This window comes from Tursiops truncatus, chromosome Y (genome assembly GCF_011762595.2).
Source record: "Tursiops truncatus isolate mTurTru1 chromosome Y, mTurTru1.mat.Y, whole genome shotgun sequence".
Classification (NCBI taxonomy): Eukaryota; Metazoa; Chordata; class Mammalia; order Artiodactyla; family Delphinidae; genus Tursiops; species Tursiops truncatus.
Window position 1 is genome coordinate 1,747,778 of NC_133428.1, and position 19,218 is coordinate 1,766,995.

General features: G+C 42.2%; 1 protein-coding gene across 3 annotated transcripts in view; it reads left to right on the forward strand.

Moving 5' to 3' along the window:
* Positions 1-16,297, forward strand: part of LOC101335186 (patatin-like phospholipase domain-containing protein 4) — a 33,905-nt gene extending 17,608 nt beyond the window's left edge. For all 3 annotated transcript variants that reach the window (XM_073799732.1, XM_033850198.2, XM_033850199.2), the window contains exons 6-7: positions 10,264-10,416; positions 11,137-16,297. In XM_073799732.1, the coding sequence (XP_073655833.1) occupies positions 10,264-10,416; positions 11,137-11,277 (294 nt within the window). In that variant the 3' untranslated portion in view covers positions 11,278-16,297. The remainder of the gene's footprint in view (positions 1-10,263; positions 10,417-11,136) is intronic.
* The last annotated feature ends 2,921 nt before the right edge of the window (positions 16,298-19,218 follow it).

Genomic DNA, 19,218 nt, shown 5'->3' on the forward strand with positions numbered 1-19,218 from the left:
ACCAGAGTTAAAAGTTGTGTGATCAAACACAGTAGCTATTTAATACATAAACCGGAGATACGCATCTCAGAACCAAATGCAGTATCTATTTAACCCACACCAGAGATACGTACTTTTTGTCATCAAATACACTGTCTCTTAACACCTACTCAAGATCAGGCACATATTCATGGATGATTAATGCCATTTGTTTTATATATACATGATATGTACGTATTCATTCATGAATGTGTACAGGAAAAGTGTTTAATAGCTGTCATTCATTCTTTCACTTTGAAGGCCCAGCGAAGGGCCTGTGCTCAGTGAATGCATGATCTTACAACCAAGGAACTGACTTTTGCAAATCTCTTAGCTAATGTGATTGGGGGTCTGTCTGTGTTATGACCTTGTCAGGCCTTGTGATTTTCTTTCTCTGAGTTTTCCTGGTCATTCCCGCCCTTTTCTGTGCTTGTCATAGGATCCTTGGCCCAAAGCAGTCTGCCCTGGGACGGTTGTCTCAAACGGGCAGGTGAGGATGAGGTTGAGTAACTGGATGAGGCCATGTAGATGGACAGCCTAAGAGTGGACCATCAGGTCCAACTTGGACTCTCTTTATTACCTATATGCATACAGTATGTTATTTGCAGTGATGGGCTTACATGTTGTAGGCTAAAACCCTCTTTGTGACCAAGTAGAAACATAATATACATTGAATTTTTTAAAGCAGCATAAAATAAACATAAGCTCATGGAAACCCAGGTGTTTTTTTGCTGTTGTTGTTTTGTTTTGTTTTGTTTTGTTTCCATTTTGGATACTGCCTCTCAGAGCTAGCAGATACTCAGTTACCAAGGAGTATGATCTTTGCTGTCATTTGAAAATTGGAGAGGTTTCCCCTTTACATAATGATTCTAAAGTAAGTTAAGTAGCATTTTCTCTTAGAGCTGTAAAAAAATCAACATTTGTTTTTACGTATAAATTTCGAATACAGATGCTATCAAAATCAACTTTACATTTTGATTATGAACTTTAATTTTATGATCTGAAATGTAATGATTTTACTTCATGCTATTGCTTGATAATATATAATCATGACAGAAATGGCTAAATGGTAGATAATATATAATCATGACAGAAATGGCTAAATGGTAGAAAAAAATATGCAAAATGCTCAGGTGTTTCATGAGATTGTATATGATCATGAAAAGGGGATTCAGAATCCAAGAATCAACAGAATTTCTGTTGTGATAGATAAATTAAGAGGTGGTGACTGAGAACGTGGGATGTAGGTATAGTAAGGAAGTGATGGAAAGGAGATGGGGGGGAAAGGAGGGATGGAATCAAGGCTAGAACAGAGCTGAGTCCCAGAAGCCTAGTATATTCTAAGACGATGCTGAACATTTCCTGTGTTTAAATAGTAATCACTGTATTATGAAGGAGGTATGGGTGGTAATGGCTCCTAGTTTCTTCCAACATACACTGTCCTCTTCTTCCTTAATAACAGAAACCCAGTTTTTTTCTGGGCCTGTTACCGTGTAGCGAAAAGGCCACATTCTCCACCTTCCCTTGCAGCTAGGTGTGGCCATCCCCTTACGTGCTGGCAGTGAGAGGTAGGCCGAATTACTGTGGGACTTACAGGAAGGGAGGTTGTGTACCTTTTTTTCCTTCCTGCTGCCTGGAACTTAGATGTGATGACCAGAGCTCTGGCAGCTGTTATGAATCATGAGGTCACAGATCGCACCCTAGATAGAGTCAAATAATGAGATGGAAAGACCTGGGCCCTGAGTGACTTGAGGAGGGGGACCTTACCAGGCCACCTTCTGTATTTCTTTTACCCGGAAAAGTAAAACTTCCTGTTTTTATTGCTTTCTATTGGATGCATTAGAGTCCACTCCCATGTGCTGTAGGGATTATTACCCCCGTATTTTACAGATGAGGAAATTGAGTTGTAGAAACATTCATTCACTTCACTGAGGTCACCAAGCTTAGTAAGGGGGCAACTTTCCCAGGATGATCTCTAACGTTTGCATCTGCGCTGTGTCTCTTGCTTTACTTTGCTTTGGTCATTCCTTTAAAAAACCATCCCCCTTATTTTATTTCTGTCCCGCCCCATCCCCACTGCTCCAGGTGTATGACCAGAAGCCTAGGAATAGTTAAAGGGTAAGGTGTTCTCAGCTGAATTTCCTGCTATGTGATTGAATACTTAGATGGGAACATGGAACAAGGGCAGTCTCAATTAAACAGGGAATGCAGCACCTAGAGGTGTGAGAAAAAAGGGACCTTGGGAGGCGGGACACGGCCTTGCTGATGACTGACATCTGTGCACAGTTGGCACGTCATAATTACTTGTTGAATAGAATCTAATGTCTCCAGAAAGCGTTCGGTTTACCTTGGGTGTTTAATGAAGTGCAGGAAGAGGGGCCCCCGTGCACACGGTGATTGACAGTGTGCTCCTCAGAGACGTTGCTTCGTGTCTGCAGCCACACGGTGGCGACTTGCCAGCGCCCTTGTGTGCTTGCTATGGACTCTGTCAGGCCCCTGCCTTCCCCCAGCTGAATACGCTTTCTAGACCAGGTTAGTCTGTAGAATCGCTCCATTTTCAGGGAAACGCGAACTTTGCTTTAAATGCAGTGTTTTGCTGTGGGTGTGAGCTTTTCCTAATTCCATAAAACTTTGTGTCACGCTTTCTCCTGTTCTGGGTCTTGATGCTCTTGTGGAGGTCAGGTTTTGATTTGCTGGTTGGCCTTGGTGGTTTTTCTGAAGCGATGGAGGTTGCAGCAGCAGGGGGGCAGAGAGAGCTCAGCATCACTTGGGTTTGAGGCAGAACCACAGGTGTCCTGCGCTGCTTCTGCATGCAGCTCCTGTTCAACCCGCTGACCACTCATCTCCACGTCTGGTGTCACTTAGGTACGGAACATACTGGGTTGTACTAATACTTATTTGTGGACCTGATATTTTTATTGCAAAAAATCTTTTATTAATCACGTAGAAGTTTCATACCTTCATAAGATTTAAGATTGACTTAAGCCACAGCAAATAACAGCATGATTCCTTCCTAAACTGTCTACCAGTTGTTTGAAGTGGTACAACATCTTGGAAAACGGCTTGGTTTTCCTAATTTTTTATTTTTTGAATTTTTAAAATTAATTAATTAATTTTAAAATTTTATTTATTTATTTTTGGCTGTGTTGGGTCTTCGTTGCCGCGAGTGGGCTTTCTCTACTTGGCGAGAACGGGGGCTACTCTTCGTTGCGGTGCGCAGGCTTCTCATTGCAGTGGCTTTTCTTGTTGCGGAGCACGGGGTCTAGGCACGTGGGCTTCAGTAGTTGTGGTGGGCTGGCTCAGTAGTTGTGCCGCACGGGCTTTGTTGCTCCGCGGCATGTGGGATCTTCCTGGGCCAGGGCTCGAACCTGTGTCCCCTGCATTGGCAGGCGGGTTCTTAACCACTGCGCCACCAGGGAAGTTCCTGGTTTTCCTAATTTTCAAAAAAGTTTTTGTAGCTTTCTCTGGCTTTATCTTAGGAGACTGTTTTTAGCACCGTACTTATACTGGATATTCATTAACAATTGAATAAATGGAAATAAATTGAACTTCAATCTTATCATTTTTACCAGTGGATTTTCCTTCAGTGTACATGGCCTCTTTCCAGTGATTGAATAAGCTGTGGGAATGTGCCTACTTTCAGAGCACGTTTTCACAGGTTCTGGTCATCAATGTGGAACAAGAATAAGGATTTTCAAGAGGAGGTCTTAACTGATCAGTTTTTGTTTTTGCTTTTTAATATTTATTTATTTAGGCTTTGCCGGGTCTTAGTTGCAGCACGTGGAATCTTTTTAGTTGCAGCATGCGAACTCTTAGTTGCGGCATGTGGGATCTAGTTCCCCGACCAGGGATCAAACCCGGGCACCCTGCATTGGGAGATCGGAGTCTTACCCACTGGACCACCAGGGAGATCCCTGATCAGTGTTTTGTTTGTTTGTTTGTTTTGTTTCATTTTAAGACATAGCATTAGTGTTGGCAAGTGACTATTTTATTGTTGTTTTGATATTTTAATGTCTGGAACTGTGATGCAGATCACAAGAAGAGCTATAGGTTAGTTTTTTGCTCTGAGTTAGATTTCAAGCACTATTGTAACAGTGTATTGTATAGAGAGTATTTATCATGGTATTCTAGTCATTGAGCCTTTTGCGTGGGTTATGAATTATTAATCTTTTCATTATTGGCATATCTGTGGGAAAGAATTGTAGAATGCTCTGTTACTATGTGTTTATATACAATTATTATTACAGTCCTTTGGCTTCTGTTTCTTCATGATTTAGACATGTCACGAGGATACCTATCTCAGTCACTGTCACAGCGCACGGCGGTGGCTGGCTGGGCGACCAGCTAGATTTGGCTTGATGGAACTCTGGTTATCAATTTACAGCTATGCTGAAATAGAAGCTCTTATTTTTCATCGGCTTTTTAAATTCTGCATGTCTATTTGATTTTTGAAAAAATAGGTTAGTTTTCCAGGGAACGTCTTCCATTAATAAATAGCACTTGTAGAATTTCAACTGCTAGAGTTTTCTGAAAGTTGGGTATATAGAATCACCATTTTTGAGCAACCTTCAGAAATCCAAAACTTAAGTCGGCAATTTACCAAAAATATTTAGTACAAGTCAGTGCTGCAGGTTTTCTCAACCAGGTTTTAATTTTTTAAATTTTATTTATTTTCACCTGTCACGCTTTCATTAAAAAATCTCCTATGTCTCTTGTCCCCTCCTGTGTTTCTTCATCCCAAATGGTAGATTCTGACCTGTGTCCTGGGGGGTGGGTATCTATTTGACATAAACACACTCCCTCTCCCTTCTCCCCTTCCCCTCTTCTTCCCTATCCCCCCTCCCCCTTTGTCCCTCCCCCTTCCTCCCTCTCCCCACTCCCCCTTTGGCCCTCTCCCCCCTCCTCCTTCCACCCTCTCACCCCTCCCCTTCCTCCCTCTCCCCTCCCCCTCTTCCTCCCTCTTCCCCTCCCCCTTTGTCCCTCTCCCCCCTCCCTTCCACCCTCTCACCCCTCTCCCTTCCTCCCTCTCCCCCTTCTCCCCCTCCCCCTTCACCCTTCCTCTCTCCCCCTTCCTCCCTCTCACCCCTCCCTCCTTCCTCCTTCTTCCCCCTTCCCTTACTCTCTCCCCCTCCCCCTTCCTCCCTCTCCCTTCTCCCCCTCCTCCCTCTCCCTCCTCTCCCCACTCTGTTTTGAGTCATGCCCAAGAACCTTCTGTAGGTGTGACTGTTTGTTCTCTATATCATGACAGCAAACAAGGTATGTTTGTAACTAAAATTTTTTTTTTCAAACCTCCTTCACTTCCCCTGGTCTGCTTCCCCTGGTCTGCTTCCCCTCAGCCCTGCAGAAGCAGCTCTGGTCTTCCCCGCCTACACTGTGTCTTACAGTGTGTGAGGAAGAACAGTGAGTGTGGAGTGAATGGACCAGCTCCACCCCTTTTGCCAGCGTGCTTTCCAGCAGGGTCGGCAAATATTTTCTTTTTTTTTTTGTAATTGAAATAAAGTTGATTTACAGTCTTGTGCCAATCTCTTCTGTACAGCAAAGTGACTCAGTTATACACAGAGACATTCTTTCTTCATATTCTTTTCCATTCTGTTTTATCCCAGGAGGTTGGATATAGTTCCCTGTGCTGTACACAGGAACTTGTTGTTGAACTTGTTGGGAACTTGTTGTTCATCCATCCTATACATAATAGTTTGCATCTGCTAACCCCGAACTCCCAGCCCAACCCCCTCCCTCCCGTGCTCCCCCTTGACAACCACAAGTCTCTTCTCTGTGTCTGGGTGTCTGTTTCTGTTTCATAGATAAGTTCATTTGTGTCAGATTTTAGATTCCACATATGAACGGTATCATATGGTATTTATCTTTCTTTTTCTGACTTACTTCATGCAAATATTTTCTGAAAGTATCAGATACTAACTACTCTCTGCATTGTGGGACATACTGTCTGGACCAGCACAACTCCTCAACTTTGCTGTTTTGTGGGAAAGCTCTGTGAAGTGGGAAATGTCATGGCTGGGTGCCAATAAAACTTCATTTCCCGAAGCAGGTGGTTGCCCAACCCCTGACCTAGAACAAGTAACCCTGCCAGCATCAATTTCCTTTTCTGTAAAATGAGGAAACCGAACATACTACTAGGATGGCCCTCCTACCCAATAGGGTCATAGTAAAGGTCAAATTAAATGATACATGAGAGGCTGTTTAATAAACCATTAGGCCCTGTGCCATGGTATTTATAATAATTATAGATATAAATGTCTCATTCAGTCTTCCAAAAAAAGTACTTTAAAATTTTATTTTATTGAAGTATAGTTGATGTACAATGTTGTCTTTAATCTCTGCTGCACAGCACAGTGACTCAGTTATACACATATATACATTCTTTTTCATATCGTTTTCCATTACTCTTTATCAGAGGATATTGAATATAATTCCCTGTGCTCTGCAGTAGGACCTTGTTGTTTATCCATTCTATATATACTAGTTTGCATCTGCTAACCCCAAACTCCCAATTCTTCCCTCCCCTACCCCTCTTCCCCCTGGCAACCACAAGTCTGTTCTCTAGGTCTGTGAGTCTGTTTCTGTCTTGTAGGTAAGTTCATTTGTGTCACATTTTAGGTTCCACATGTAAGTGATATCATATGGTATTTGTCTTTCTGACAAAAGTATTTTTTTTTACTTGCTTTTTGAGCAAAATACACTTGAAGCAAATTCAGCCCTGCATCGCGGTTCTATCGTGAGCATGTCGCAGTGTGGAGTGCACACCCAGGCACACACTGGGTGCTGTGGAAGGACTTGCTAGATGAACAAATAAGCCCTTTCAGCTCAAGTGCCCACCTCAGGTTTTAAAGTTCCCTCTTTAATTATGTAACAAGAGTTGCTGGAATTCGTGAGCCTCGCATGTACCCATAACATGTCATGTGTAAGGCAGAGGTTGACACGTACTGACAGATGAATACACTGCCGGGCTTGGGTGTGACAGGTGCCATTACCCTTTAGAATAACTGCATTAGCTCTGGTTTCCAGTGCTGTCACCCTCAGAGGACAGTTACACTAGACCCCCTACCCCACCATGGGGCACGAGATTTTCTTCTCTACTGAGCAGTTGTGTCTTCACAAGTCTCTGGGCTTAGGCAGTGGACCTTACCATGGAGCACGTTTAGAATATGGGAATCAAGGGTATTAGGACAAGTGACAACAACTGCGGGGACAGAAGCAAGTTTGATTTATTTATTTATTTATTTATTTATTTTTTTGTGGTATGCGGGCCTCTCACTGTTGTGGCCTCTCCCGTTGTGGAGCACAGGCTCCGGACGCGCAGGCTCAGCAGCCATGGCTCACGGGCCCAGCCGCTCCGTGGCATGTAGAATCTTCCAGGACCGGGGCACGAACCCGTGTCCCCTGCATCGGAGGCGGACTCTCAACCACTGCGCCACAAGGGAAGCCCGCAAGTTTGATTTTTGAAACACATTTTGCCCGGGAATTTTTTTTTTTTTTTTTTTACGTATTTGGGCATTCCCTTTCCTTTGAGGATGATGGTGCTAGGTACTGAAACTAACCAACACAGGGCAACGCTACCCTGGGAAGACCCATGAGGAAAATTTTGGAATCCTAGGACTCATGGCAGTAATTCCCAGCTTATGGAGTGCTGTCCACGAGGTGGGAATGGGGGACTGACCTGGAGGAATGTATTGCAAACAGTCAGAGAATCATGGCCAGGAGTATATAAAATGCAGAATTTTAAACCGTCTGTACCACATGCAGTATATTTGCATGGAGGAATGTTGGCTGCTGTTGGCGTCGTTTCCAGCAATTTTCCTAGAATCTGAGTGCCCGAGTGTGTGTGTGTGGTTGCTGGGAGTGATACAGCTCAGGAGAGCATGAGCCAGGAGTAAGATGCACTCTGCATTTAGAACTGAGCTGGTGGGGTTAGGGTGACAGGAGTCAGTAACGCTGAAGACTGAATCAAGTCATTGGATAAGCTGTATGTTTTCCCTAGTCATTTATCCAATCACAATAAGCTAACAAGAGCAAACGAAACTTGGAAAAAAAGATTTTCATGTCCCTGAAACCTCAGTCATTAGCCCTATGGTAGATTAGAACACTTTGCAATTTAATGAGCCAGACTGCCCTTCTTTTCCTTCAGTTGAATAAATCAGGTGAGCTCTCAGTTAAGTTATATGACCCTTGGTACATATTTTTAATTTCCCTTGATGAAACCTATATGAATTTTTACATCATTGGTGAGATGTTCTACTGAGGATAAGAAAGGTAATTTTGGCAGGTGTCTTTTTGTTCTCTCTCTAGGTACTATCCTATTCCAGAAATCGGTGTCTACACCCAAAGCAATCAGGGAAGAAAAAAAAAGCTCCAGGTCAATAAGGCACAGAACCAGATATCTGGGGGCCTTCTCACTACAAACCTCCCTTTTTTAGACTGTGTTTGTATAGTCGTGTGTGTGTGTATATATGTATGCATATATCCACATACACGTATTATACACAAACAAATATGTGTGCTCTATAATAAACATAATTATATGTGTTTTGTTCTTTTAAAAATAATGACAATAAGCAAATTATCTAGGCCAGGTTCATTTTAATCTAATCTATTTATGTTTTCTGCTCCACCAAAATGCAGTTCCCTCAATAGAAATTTTCAACACATTTTCACCTTTTATTTACTTACTTTTATTCCCTCTGCGGGGAGTTGGTGGCTGGCTGAGGCCTTTGTAAACTATGCTGTACTGATCATTTAGTAACCAGCTCTAGAAATCAAAACAAGAAAGATTTAAAAAAGACATGTTAGGAAAGAGGAATGAACAGTTTTAACTGAGTTAAGGATGCTTTATTTTATTTTTTTATTTTTAAAATTTTTGGCTGTGTTGGATCTTCGTTGCTGGGCGTGGGCTTTCTCTAGTTCCGGGGAGCAGGGGCTACTCTTCGTTGTGGTGCGCGGGCTCAGTAGTTGCAGCTCATGGGCTTCAGTAGTTGCAGCACGTGGGCTTCAGTAGTTGCGGCACATGGGCTCAGTAGTTGTGGTGCATGGGCTTAGTTGCTCCGTGGCATGGGGGATCTTCCTGGACTAGGGATCAAACCCCTGTCCCCTGCATTAGCAGGTGGATTCTTAACCACTGGGCCACCAGGGAAGCCCCAGGATGCTTTATTCTAACTGGTTTCTTGCTCATCAGCCCACCTTCTTGCTTTCTCCACAAAAGCTTCTTCTGTGCAGCATTCTCCACACTTTCCAGCCCCCCCTTTTTTTTCTCACATCACCTGCAGGGTATTTCCAATTCAGATACAGCTGGGAGCATTTGAACTTCAGTGTTGCATGTTTGCTTATTTATTTATTGTTAGAGCGGATTCGGTTAACATGTGGGCTCAAGGAAAGATGGAGACTCTTTTGCCTTGAAACAACGTAAGGAGTATTATCTTTGTGTTTCTTCAATCCTTTCCCAGTGTACAATTCTGCACAAGCCTCTAGAAGCTTCTCTGACCTGCTCTGTCCATGCCTTTCCTTCAGGCTTGGGTCTGAACGCACAGAATCTCTTCTGAGTAATGTTCCTGTTTAACACAGCACCTCTCCTCCCCAGTTCTTCAAGGCTTGAAGACGTTACATACTCAGGAACCGCTTTGGAAATGGAAGGGTTTCTGGCGGTTCTATTTATTTTTAAGTTTGCTACAGAAAATGCCGATTTCCAGTTCTTAGGATAAAAGTAGAACCTCCTGGGACTTCCCTGGCAGTCCAGTGGTTAAGACTCTGCGCTTCCACTGCAGGGGGGCACAGGTTCCATCCCTAGTCGGGGAACTAAGATCCCACAAGCCACAGCAGCACAAACTCCTGTTTTGGGGACGGTTTGCTCAGTGTCAGAGTAAACCTGGCTTTGCATTCTGATTAGATAATGAATCCCAGCCTAATTACACATGGCTTCTTATGCAAGCACCGTCATCAGTAAAAATTTAGGTACTTCTTATGTGAAATGATCTACTTAAAGCTTTTAAACAATTGGAGAGACTTCCTGATTCTGTTCAGGGTTCTTATTATATGGGTTAATGATATGCATACAAAGATTTGCTTTGCTTCCAAAACAAATCTAATCTGACGGGTCCTGATAAACCGTAAGTTAAGGGCGTTCCCAAGGCATGCCTTGTTAGAAGGAAAGAGTCCTTTTGGGGAAATGCATGCTCGTTTTCTTCACGTGGGAGGGATGTTGTCGACAGGCGCTGATGAGCGGTGTGCTTTCCACAGAAATGGGTAGACGGATGCTTTACCAACAGCCTGCCCGTCCTGCCTGTAGGCCGGACAGTGACCGTCTCAGCATTCAGCGGGAGAGTGGACATCTCCCCGCAGGACGAAGGGCAGCTGGATTTCTATGTGACCATAGCCAAGCAGCACATACTGGTGAGTAATGATGTTCACTGATAACTGAAGACTCCTCATCTCCGAAAACTTTCCACATGCTTCCAGAACTTTGGCAACTCAGTTTTATGTACAAATTGCATAAATATTTAAATAATCTACATGTGTCATGCATACGGACATGACTGTTACTATCAACAGTCTATTTGTGAAACATTTTCCATTTCTTCACTTATTTTTCAGGTCAGTATACTGGGCAGGATTTCAGTGCACTTTTAAATTAGATCACTTAATTGTTTTAAAACATGGCAGGAATTAAGTAGGTAAGAGAAAAACTTAGGACCTAACAGAATAACTTACATAAAAATGTGGATTCCCTTAATCTCGTCGAATAGCTCTCAATAGGAGGTGATATCGTACACAGGAGACACTGGCAGTGTCTGGAGCCGGTTTTGGTCATCACGTCTGGGGTGTGTGCTGGCATCTAGTGGGTGGAGCCCGGGGATGCTACTCAGCATCCTACAGTGCACAGGACGGCCCCACCACAAAGAAGCATCTGGCCCAAAACGCCAGTGGTCCCCAGGCTGAGAAACCCTCATGCAGTATATGGGTGGGGGTGAATTTTTAAATTTAATTTTCTTCCTCCTGACTTTTTTTTAGATTGCTAATAGCATCTATGATAAGAAAGCTTCGGTTACAGAGATGATGTCCATTTACCTGTACCGTAATATCCTCCAGCTTCCATTTGTCTTTCTATCCTAGCTGTCCACGGCAAACCTGGTGAGGCTTCACCAAGCCCTTTTCCCACCAAGCGAGACGATAATGGAATCACTATATCGTCGTGGCTTTGATGACGCCATCAAGTTTTTACTTAAAGAAAGTTGGTTTGAATACAACGCTTAAAACTTTACAACGCAAAGCACATTTCAGACCGTTCTTGATGGAGGTCTCTAATCCTTTTTTAAAAGCCTATCATAACTCTCTATCTGTTTTGTTATTAGTTTTTGTAATATTTGTAAGTTTTAAATCATTACTTGGTGCAAGGAAATGAGGCATTTTGGTTGAATTTGGCAGCGTCATTAAGAAGGTTACACTCAGGTGATAAGGAATCGTTGTAAGAGAACCACCACATCCTTTGAAAGCCCGCTGGGAACGTAAGGGGTTCTCTGGGGAAACCGTGGAATGCTGGAAATGAGGTTCGTGGTGCACACATTCTCTGCACGGATAACGTGGCAGCACCCTTCAGACGTGAAGCACGGGCGTTTCCAGGAGACACCGGTGTCCTGTAGTTCCAGAATGGAAGGGAGCATGTTCTCAGGCTGGACCCCACTCCCTCTCAGGTGGGCCAGGAGGGATGTGAGAAATAGTCAGCGTCATGAAAGGCCTTTAACAAGGAGTGGAGCAACAAAGGCTTGCTTTTCCTAGGTGTGTACAGTTGTTCCTGGGGTGGAGGTAGAAAGGTGAATAGCAGAGAGTAACCGGAAGCCCAGAGTTTGAAATTAGGTATGTCTTCCTTAGCCCTCGCCCTCCGGAAACCTGCTCGCCAGCTCACGTCATTGTCAGGCTCTTCTGACGCCTCCCTGTCGTTAATATTCTCTGTCCTTATCTCCCCAGCTCTTTCTCTGTCCTGGTTTCTCTGTCTTTCTCTCCCTATTCCTTCAAGGCCATACTTCACCAAGTGTTCAGTCATTACTCTGTGTACCAGACATAGGTACTCTAAGAACTTAAATGGATAAGATACTACTAGACACGAAGAGCCAAGTCAACCAAGTAGCCTAGCAAATAACAATTCAGTCCAGAATCATCATTCCTTCATTATTTTTAAATCATGCTATACCGACCCCAGGTCTTCCATTTTTTGAGTAGTTGTCCTGTCACTTGAGGACTCATGTGTAGGTTTACACTGACTCATGTACACCCGTCTTAAATCTTAACTCGTTTTTATGGTGCTTTCCCAAGCATGAACTCTTAATTACTATGAAGCAGTGAGACACAAACCAGTTTAATTGCATGTCTTTAATTGTTTTGCTTTTCTCTTTTTACCGTTTGAAACCATCTTTAAGTCAATTTTATGGTTCTTGCCCAAAATACACAACTTTTAGCATAGAAACACCAACTACTGCTTGTTTTCTTACGAGTCATGCCAGGACTCGGAGAGTAGTGATGTTTCTTGGGGGTCTGTGTTTTTTCCTACTCTAGCAAACATGTAGTTAAATCTTAATATGTTGTTCTCATAAGTGACTTGAAGTGGATGGATTCTCCGTTCTTCCATCTGTTTATTCACTAGATTTTCCCCTTACCTGTTATTTTATGTGAATAATCTATTTGTATGCTATTTCAGTAAATTACTTATCGATTCCTCCCCGAGCAAAACCAAACCTTCATATGTTAGACTTTTAAAAACGATATCGTACCTTCTACGTATGTCTTTGACCATGTGAGTGGATGGTACTTGCCTTGAAAAATCCTGTAAGATGGTGGGAAGATGGGTCTGCAGGGCAGCAACTTTCTAACACTTGGGAGACGTGGCCCCGTAATACAGCACCTCATCTGTAGCATCAGCGTCCTCCAGGTGTGCTGTGCCATCTCCTCACCTGAGGCCTGTCACAGCCCACGCTGCGTGGTGGCTACGGAGCGTCCTCATGCAGCTGTAGTAACAGAAATGGGCGCTAACGACAGGGTGCCCATGTTATTGGGACCAGCCCTTCAAAGCGCTGTAGCACTGGTGTATGGAACATCTGAAGAGACTTTCTGACCCGGTTCCTGATAGGTTTGCTCGGTAATTACTGGGACTGGCAGCTTGATAAGTGCCCGTTGCCCTGTTGGGGTAATTTCCTAATATCTTTGAATCTGTCATTTAAAATTTCATTAGTCTTCTTTTCAGTAACAGTCTCTACTTTGTAACTATGGTAACCCACTGCTTCTACTGACAATTAGAGAAAATAGATTTGGTTTTGAAGTTAAGTAATGTGCGAAAGGACCAAGCAGTATATTTAAAACAAAACAAAAAAAACCCCCCACAAAACTCTCTTACATTCTGGTTTCCCAATATGGGGCATTGTGTGTGCATATGAGAAGCTTGCAAAGAAAGAGCTGTGAGGCTCTGAGCATTGAATTATGATCCTAAACAGACATGGGCAGTTAACATGGACACATTTCATTTATGCTGCTTTTTTTCCTGATGACTAAAATATATATAAATATATATATATATATATATATATAAGTCATAGAAATGTTTCTGGATCTAGGGCATTACTTTTACAGTTGAGGAACCAATGATTAGGGAAATTCGGGGTTTTGAGGTTTTTCTGGCCTGAGTTATGTCTACACTATAGCAAAATAAAACTGAAATTTGAAGTAATTATCCACATAGCTTGAAGTGGGAGGAAAAGCAATTACTGCAGATGAGGAAAAGTGGATAAACTTCAGTAATAATAATAATTGCTATTATATACGAGTAACAGTATTATTTCATTATAACTTTATATTATAGTACTATTGAAAGTAGTTATCATTGTTCACAGATTGACAGTTTAGGTGGGCTGAATTCATGTAATTGCTCACCTCTGCACTTACGTTTGTCCCTATTGACACAACTCAAAGCTTTGCTGACTAAATGCTAATACATATAGTTATGTATCCTCACATACGTCCCCTTGGGATAATTCTCCTGCTCTCTCTCTTTTTTTTTTTTAATATCCCTTTCTCTTGATGTACTTCAAGAGGGGCAAGAATAGGATTCAATCTTTTCCTTGTTATATATAGAAAGCATCTCTGAATATGCAGTCTTGCACAACTCATAACAGCATATCCAACTTGATCTTGAAATAAGGTAAAGGTAGTTTGTTGGAAGCACAGACGAGGGAAGGGATGCATTTCGCTGCCACTTCTCATGGCTCCTTGCACGGGATGCACAGAAGCAATGGTAGTAGACGGAGGATGTCGTCATCCCTAGCAAGGCATCTTAGTCTATTCAGGCTGCTGTAACAGAAGACCACAGACATTGCTCCCTGTTCTAAAGCCTAGGAAGTCCAAGATCAAGGCACTGGCCAATTCACTGTCTTCACATGGTGGAAGGGGTGAGTAAGCTTTCCAGGTCCTTTCTTAAGGACGCTAATCCCATTCATAAGGGCTCCACCCTTGTGATCTAACCACCTCCCAAAGGCCCCACTTCCTGTTACCATCACCTTAGGGGTTAGGATTTCAACCTATGGTTTTTTTGTCGGCGAGACACAGACATGCCACCTGTAGCTCAAAGGGAGGTAGATTTGCTGCTGTACAACGAGGGGAGGGAGGAATGTCCATGAAACCCAGGTAATTCCCTTGGGTATCCCCTCTACTACCATCACTAGTGGACTAGTTAGTGGAAAACTACTGCGACTGTCTATGGCAGAAGCAAGAGTACAGATCAGTCAGGACTGAACATTTGGGTCATTGCGCTGGAAGATGGGCTCTGATCACCAGAGGTGTGGGTGGAAGCAGAGAGAGTGCGTGATGGAGAATGAGTGAGCGGAGTGAGACTTAGCTGAGGAGCAGTGACACAGCCACAGGCGGGTATCCTGCAGCACAAGGCAGGAGCAGTGCTCTGGGACGGCCAACCTGATGCAAGACAGTCAAGGCTTGGCACTGTTCAGAAGCCCGGGCCTCCATCACTGCTGACTGAGGGAGCCTCCTGCTCATGTCCTTTGAGTGCACTCTCTGTGTGACTGGATTTATCTGGCAGCAACCACCTGGCTTGTGGGAACTCAGTTCCCTGACCAGGGATTGATCCAGTGAAAGTGAAAGGGCGGAAACCTCATCACTGGACCGCCAGGGAATTCCCTCTCTCTGACTTTAGGATAGCCAGAGCCACTGTCTTCTACTTGCTACCCAAGTATAGTTGATATAGTTAAAATGCATCAATTCCTCCTCAACAACTAGGGAAAAAGTAGATGAAGCCTTGCAAATTATCTTTCGCATAATGTCTTGTGTTTAAAAATCCCTGTGAAAGGAAGCAGGCTTTTACGGTAGGGTATCTGTCTTCCTAAAGCATTAAGAGGTTGGTAAACACAAAAGGATTTCAGTTAGGTTGTCAGTTACAGAGACAGAGACTCACCATGTGTCTCCGAATGAGGGGTGTGATGCTTCGTTGGAATTTACATGCAGTATGAGGAGAACCATCATTTGAATAGTTTTAGCACCCTAAAGCTGAAGGACATTGTGTGGGCTGCTCTACTATCATTCTTCATATTTCACTATCAAGTGTGTTGTTAGATTAGCAGCTTTGCAAATCCCTGCCTAGCACACTGAGAACTGAATACATGACTGAATTTGAACGGGTTTTCCGGTTTCACAATCTGAAAACTTGTTTCCAAACACAGTAAGGTTGTTTGATTGCCCGTTATAACCACCCGTATATTGTGATGCTTGCTACACCATTCTCTTCAGAGATTTCCAACCTCTCTTTTTTTTTTGTAAATAAGGTTTTTTAAAATTAATTAATTAATTTAGTCTGCGTTGGGTCTTTCTCGCTGTATGGGGCTTTCTCTAATTGCAGCGAGCGGGGGCTATTCTTCGTTGTGGTGTGCGGGCTTCTCATTGCGGTGGCTTCTCTTGTTGAAGAGCACGGGTTTCAGTAGTTGTGGTACGTGGGCTCAGTAGTTGTGGCTCGTGGGCTTTAGAGCGCAGGCTTAGTAGTTGTGGCACATGGGCTTAGTTGCTCATGTGGAGTATGTGGGATCTTCCCGGACCACGGCTTGAACCCATGTCCCCTGCATTGGCAGGCGGATTCTTAACCGCTGCACCACCAGGGGAGTCTGTAAATGTCCGACCTTGCTTGAATATGACCTACTTTATATGGTGATCCAATACCTATATGCATATATTTTACATACACATATGTATACATAAATTAAAAAATTAAAAATAATTTCATAAGACAGTACTCTCGTTATGTGTAATTCTTTTTGATATTTTTTATCACATTTTATTAAAAAAATATTGTCATGACATTTAAATGATTTCACAGCTGCTAACAAGTCAGGAGCTAGAGTCTGAAAACACAATTCTAACCAAATTTTAGAACATCAGTGTCACTGAGGTTCTCAATTTGTGTTTAAAATGCCTTTGTTTAAATTAAAAAAATCACCCTTCATATATGGCATGGTAGAATAAATCATCAGTACTATGTTTGAAATATTTATTTCTTCTCTCATCCTAAGTTCTTTTTCTGTGTGTGGGGGATTTTTTTTTCTTTACTCAAACAGAAAGTCATGAAAATTATAATCATCCTCATCAGTTCACTCAGTCCCATTTATTTAATTTTTTTTTATCTTGATCTTTTGTTAGCATTTTTATGAATTCATCAGTTTTCCATTAGAGTTCTGAAAATGCTTATTCATTCAGTTCAGCAGTATGGTCAGTTACTGGAAACCTGTACTTGTCACAGTCTTTTCCATGAATTCCTTGAAGATGAAACCCTTTTATAGGAACATTTTTGCAAAAGCATCAGAGTACACCCAGAACTGTCTGTAAATGACAAAAGACTTAAAAATGACCATGGTTAAATATTTGATGAAAGTTCATAATCAATTGACAAGGAAATGTAGTTATTTCTGAGATATACATTTTAAATAACTAGAATTATGACATATAACATTATATCAGAACATATAAGATTTTTAGAAATTTCATGTAATGTCTGAAACATTTATATTAACATATTTCCATACGAATAACCCAAAGAAAGTTTAGTATTAGTTGTTTTTTTGTTTGTTTTTTTATACTGCAGGTTGTTATTAGTCATCACTTTTATATACATCACTGTATACATGTCAATCCCAATCGCCCAATTCAGCACACCACCATCCCCACCCCACTGCAGTTTTCCCCCCTTGGTGTCCATACGTTTGTTCTCTACATCTGTGTCTCAACTTCTGCCCTGCAAACCGGTTCATCTGTACCATTTTTCTAGGTTCCACATACATGCGTTAATATACGATATTTGTTTTTCTCTTTCTGACTTACTTCACTCTGTATGGCAGTCTCTAGGTCCACCCACGTCTCAACAAATGACTCAATTTAGTTCCTTTTTATGGCTGAGTAATATTCCATTGTATATATATGTACCACAACTTCTTTATGCATTCATCTGTTGATGGGCATTTAGGTTGCTTCCATGATCTGGCTATTGTAAATAGTTCTGCAATGAATATTGGGGTGCATGTGTCTTTTTAAATTCTGGTTTTCTCTGGGTATATGCCCAGTAGTGGGATTGCTGGATCATATGGTAATTCTATTTTCAGTTTCTTAAGGAACCTCCATACTGTGCTCCACAGTGGCTGTATCAATTTACATTGCTACCAAAAGTGCGAGAGGGTTCCCTTTTCTCCACACCCTCTCCAGCATTTGTTGTTTGTAGATTGTCTGATGATGCCCATTATAACTGCTGTGAGGTGATAACTCATTGTAGTTTTGATTTGCATTTCTCTAATAATTAGTGATGTTGAGCAGCTTTTCATGTGCTTCTTGGCCATCTGTATGTCTTCTTTGGAGAAACATCTGCTTAGGTCTTCTGCCCATTTTTGGATTGGGTTGTTTGATTCTTTAATATTGAGCTGCATGAGCTGCTTGTAAATTTTGGAGACTAATCTTTGGCAGTTGCTCCATATGCAAGTATTTTCTCCCATTCTGAGGGCTGTCTTTTTTTTAACATCTTTATTGGGGTATAATTGCTTTACAATGGTGTGTTAGTTTCTGCTTTATAACAAAGTGAATCAGTTATACATATACATATGTTCCCATATCTCTTCCCTCTTGCGTCTCCCTCCCTATCCCACCCCTCCAGGCGGTCACAAAGCACTGAGCTGATCTCCCTGTGCCATGCGGCTGCTTCCCACTAGCTATCTACCTTACGTTTGGTAGTGTATATATGTCCATGCCTCTCTCTCGCTTTGTCACAACTCACCCTTCCCCCTCCCCATATCCTCAAGTCCATTCTCCAGTAGGTCTGTGTCTTTATTCCTGTCTTACCCCTAGATTCTTCATGACGTTTTTTTTCTTAGATTCCATATATTTGTGTTAGCATACGGTATTTGTCTTTCTTTTTCTGACTTACTTCACTCTGTATGACAGACTCTAGGTCTATCCACCTCATTACAAATAGCTCAATTTCGTTTCCTTTTATGCCTGAGTAATATTCCATTGTATATATGTGCCACAGCTTCTTTATCCATTCATCCGATGATGGGCACTTAGGTTGTCTCCATCTCTGGGCTATCGTAAACAGAGCTGTAATGAACATTGTGGTACATGACTCTTTTTGAATTATGGTTTTCTCAGGGTATATGCCCAGTAGTGGGACTGCTGGGTCATATGGTAGTTCTATTTGTAGTTTTTTAAAGGAACCTCCATACTGTTCTCCATAGTGGCTGTACCAATTCACATTGCCACCAGCAGTGCAGGAGGGTTCCCTTTTCTCCACACTCTCTCCAGCATTTATTGTTTCTAGATTTTTTGATGATGGCCATTCTGACTGGTGTGAGATGATATCTCATTGTAGTTTTGATTTTCATTTCTCTAATGATTAATGTTGTTGAGCATTCTTTCATGTGTTTGTTGGCAGTCTGTATATCTTCTTTGGAGAAATGTCTATTTAGGTCTTCTGCCCAGTTTTGGATTGGGTTGTTTGTTTTTTTGTTATTGAGCTGCATGAGCTGCTTGTAAATTTTGGAGATTAATCCTTTGTCAGTTGCTTCATTTGCAAATATTTTCTCCCATTCTGAGGGTTGCCTTTTCGTCTTGTTTATGGTTTCCTTTGCTGTGCAAAAGCTTTGAAGTTTCATTAGGTCCCAGTTGTTTATT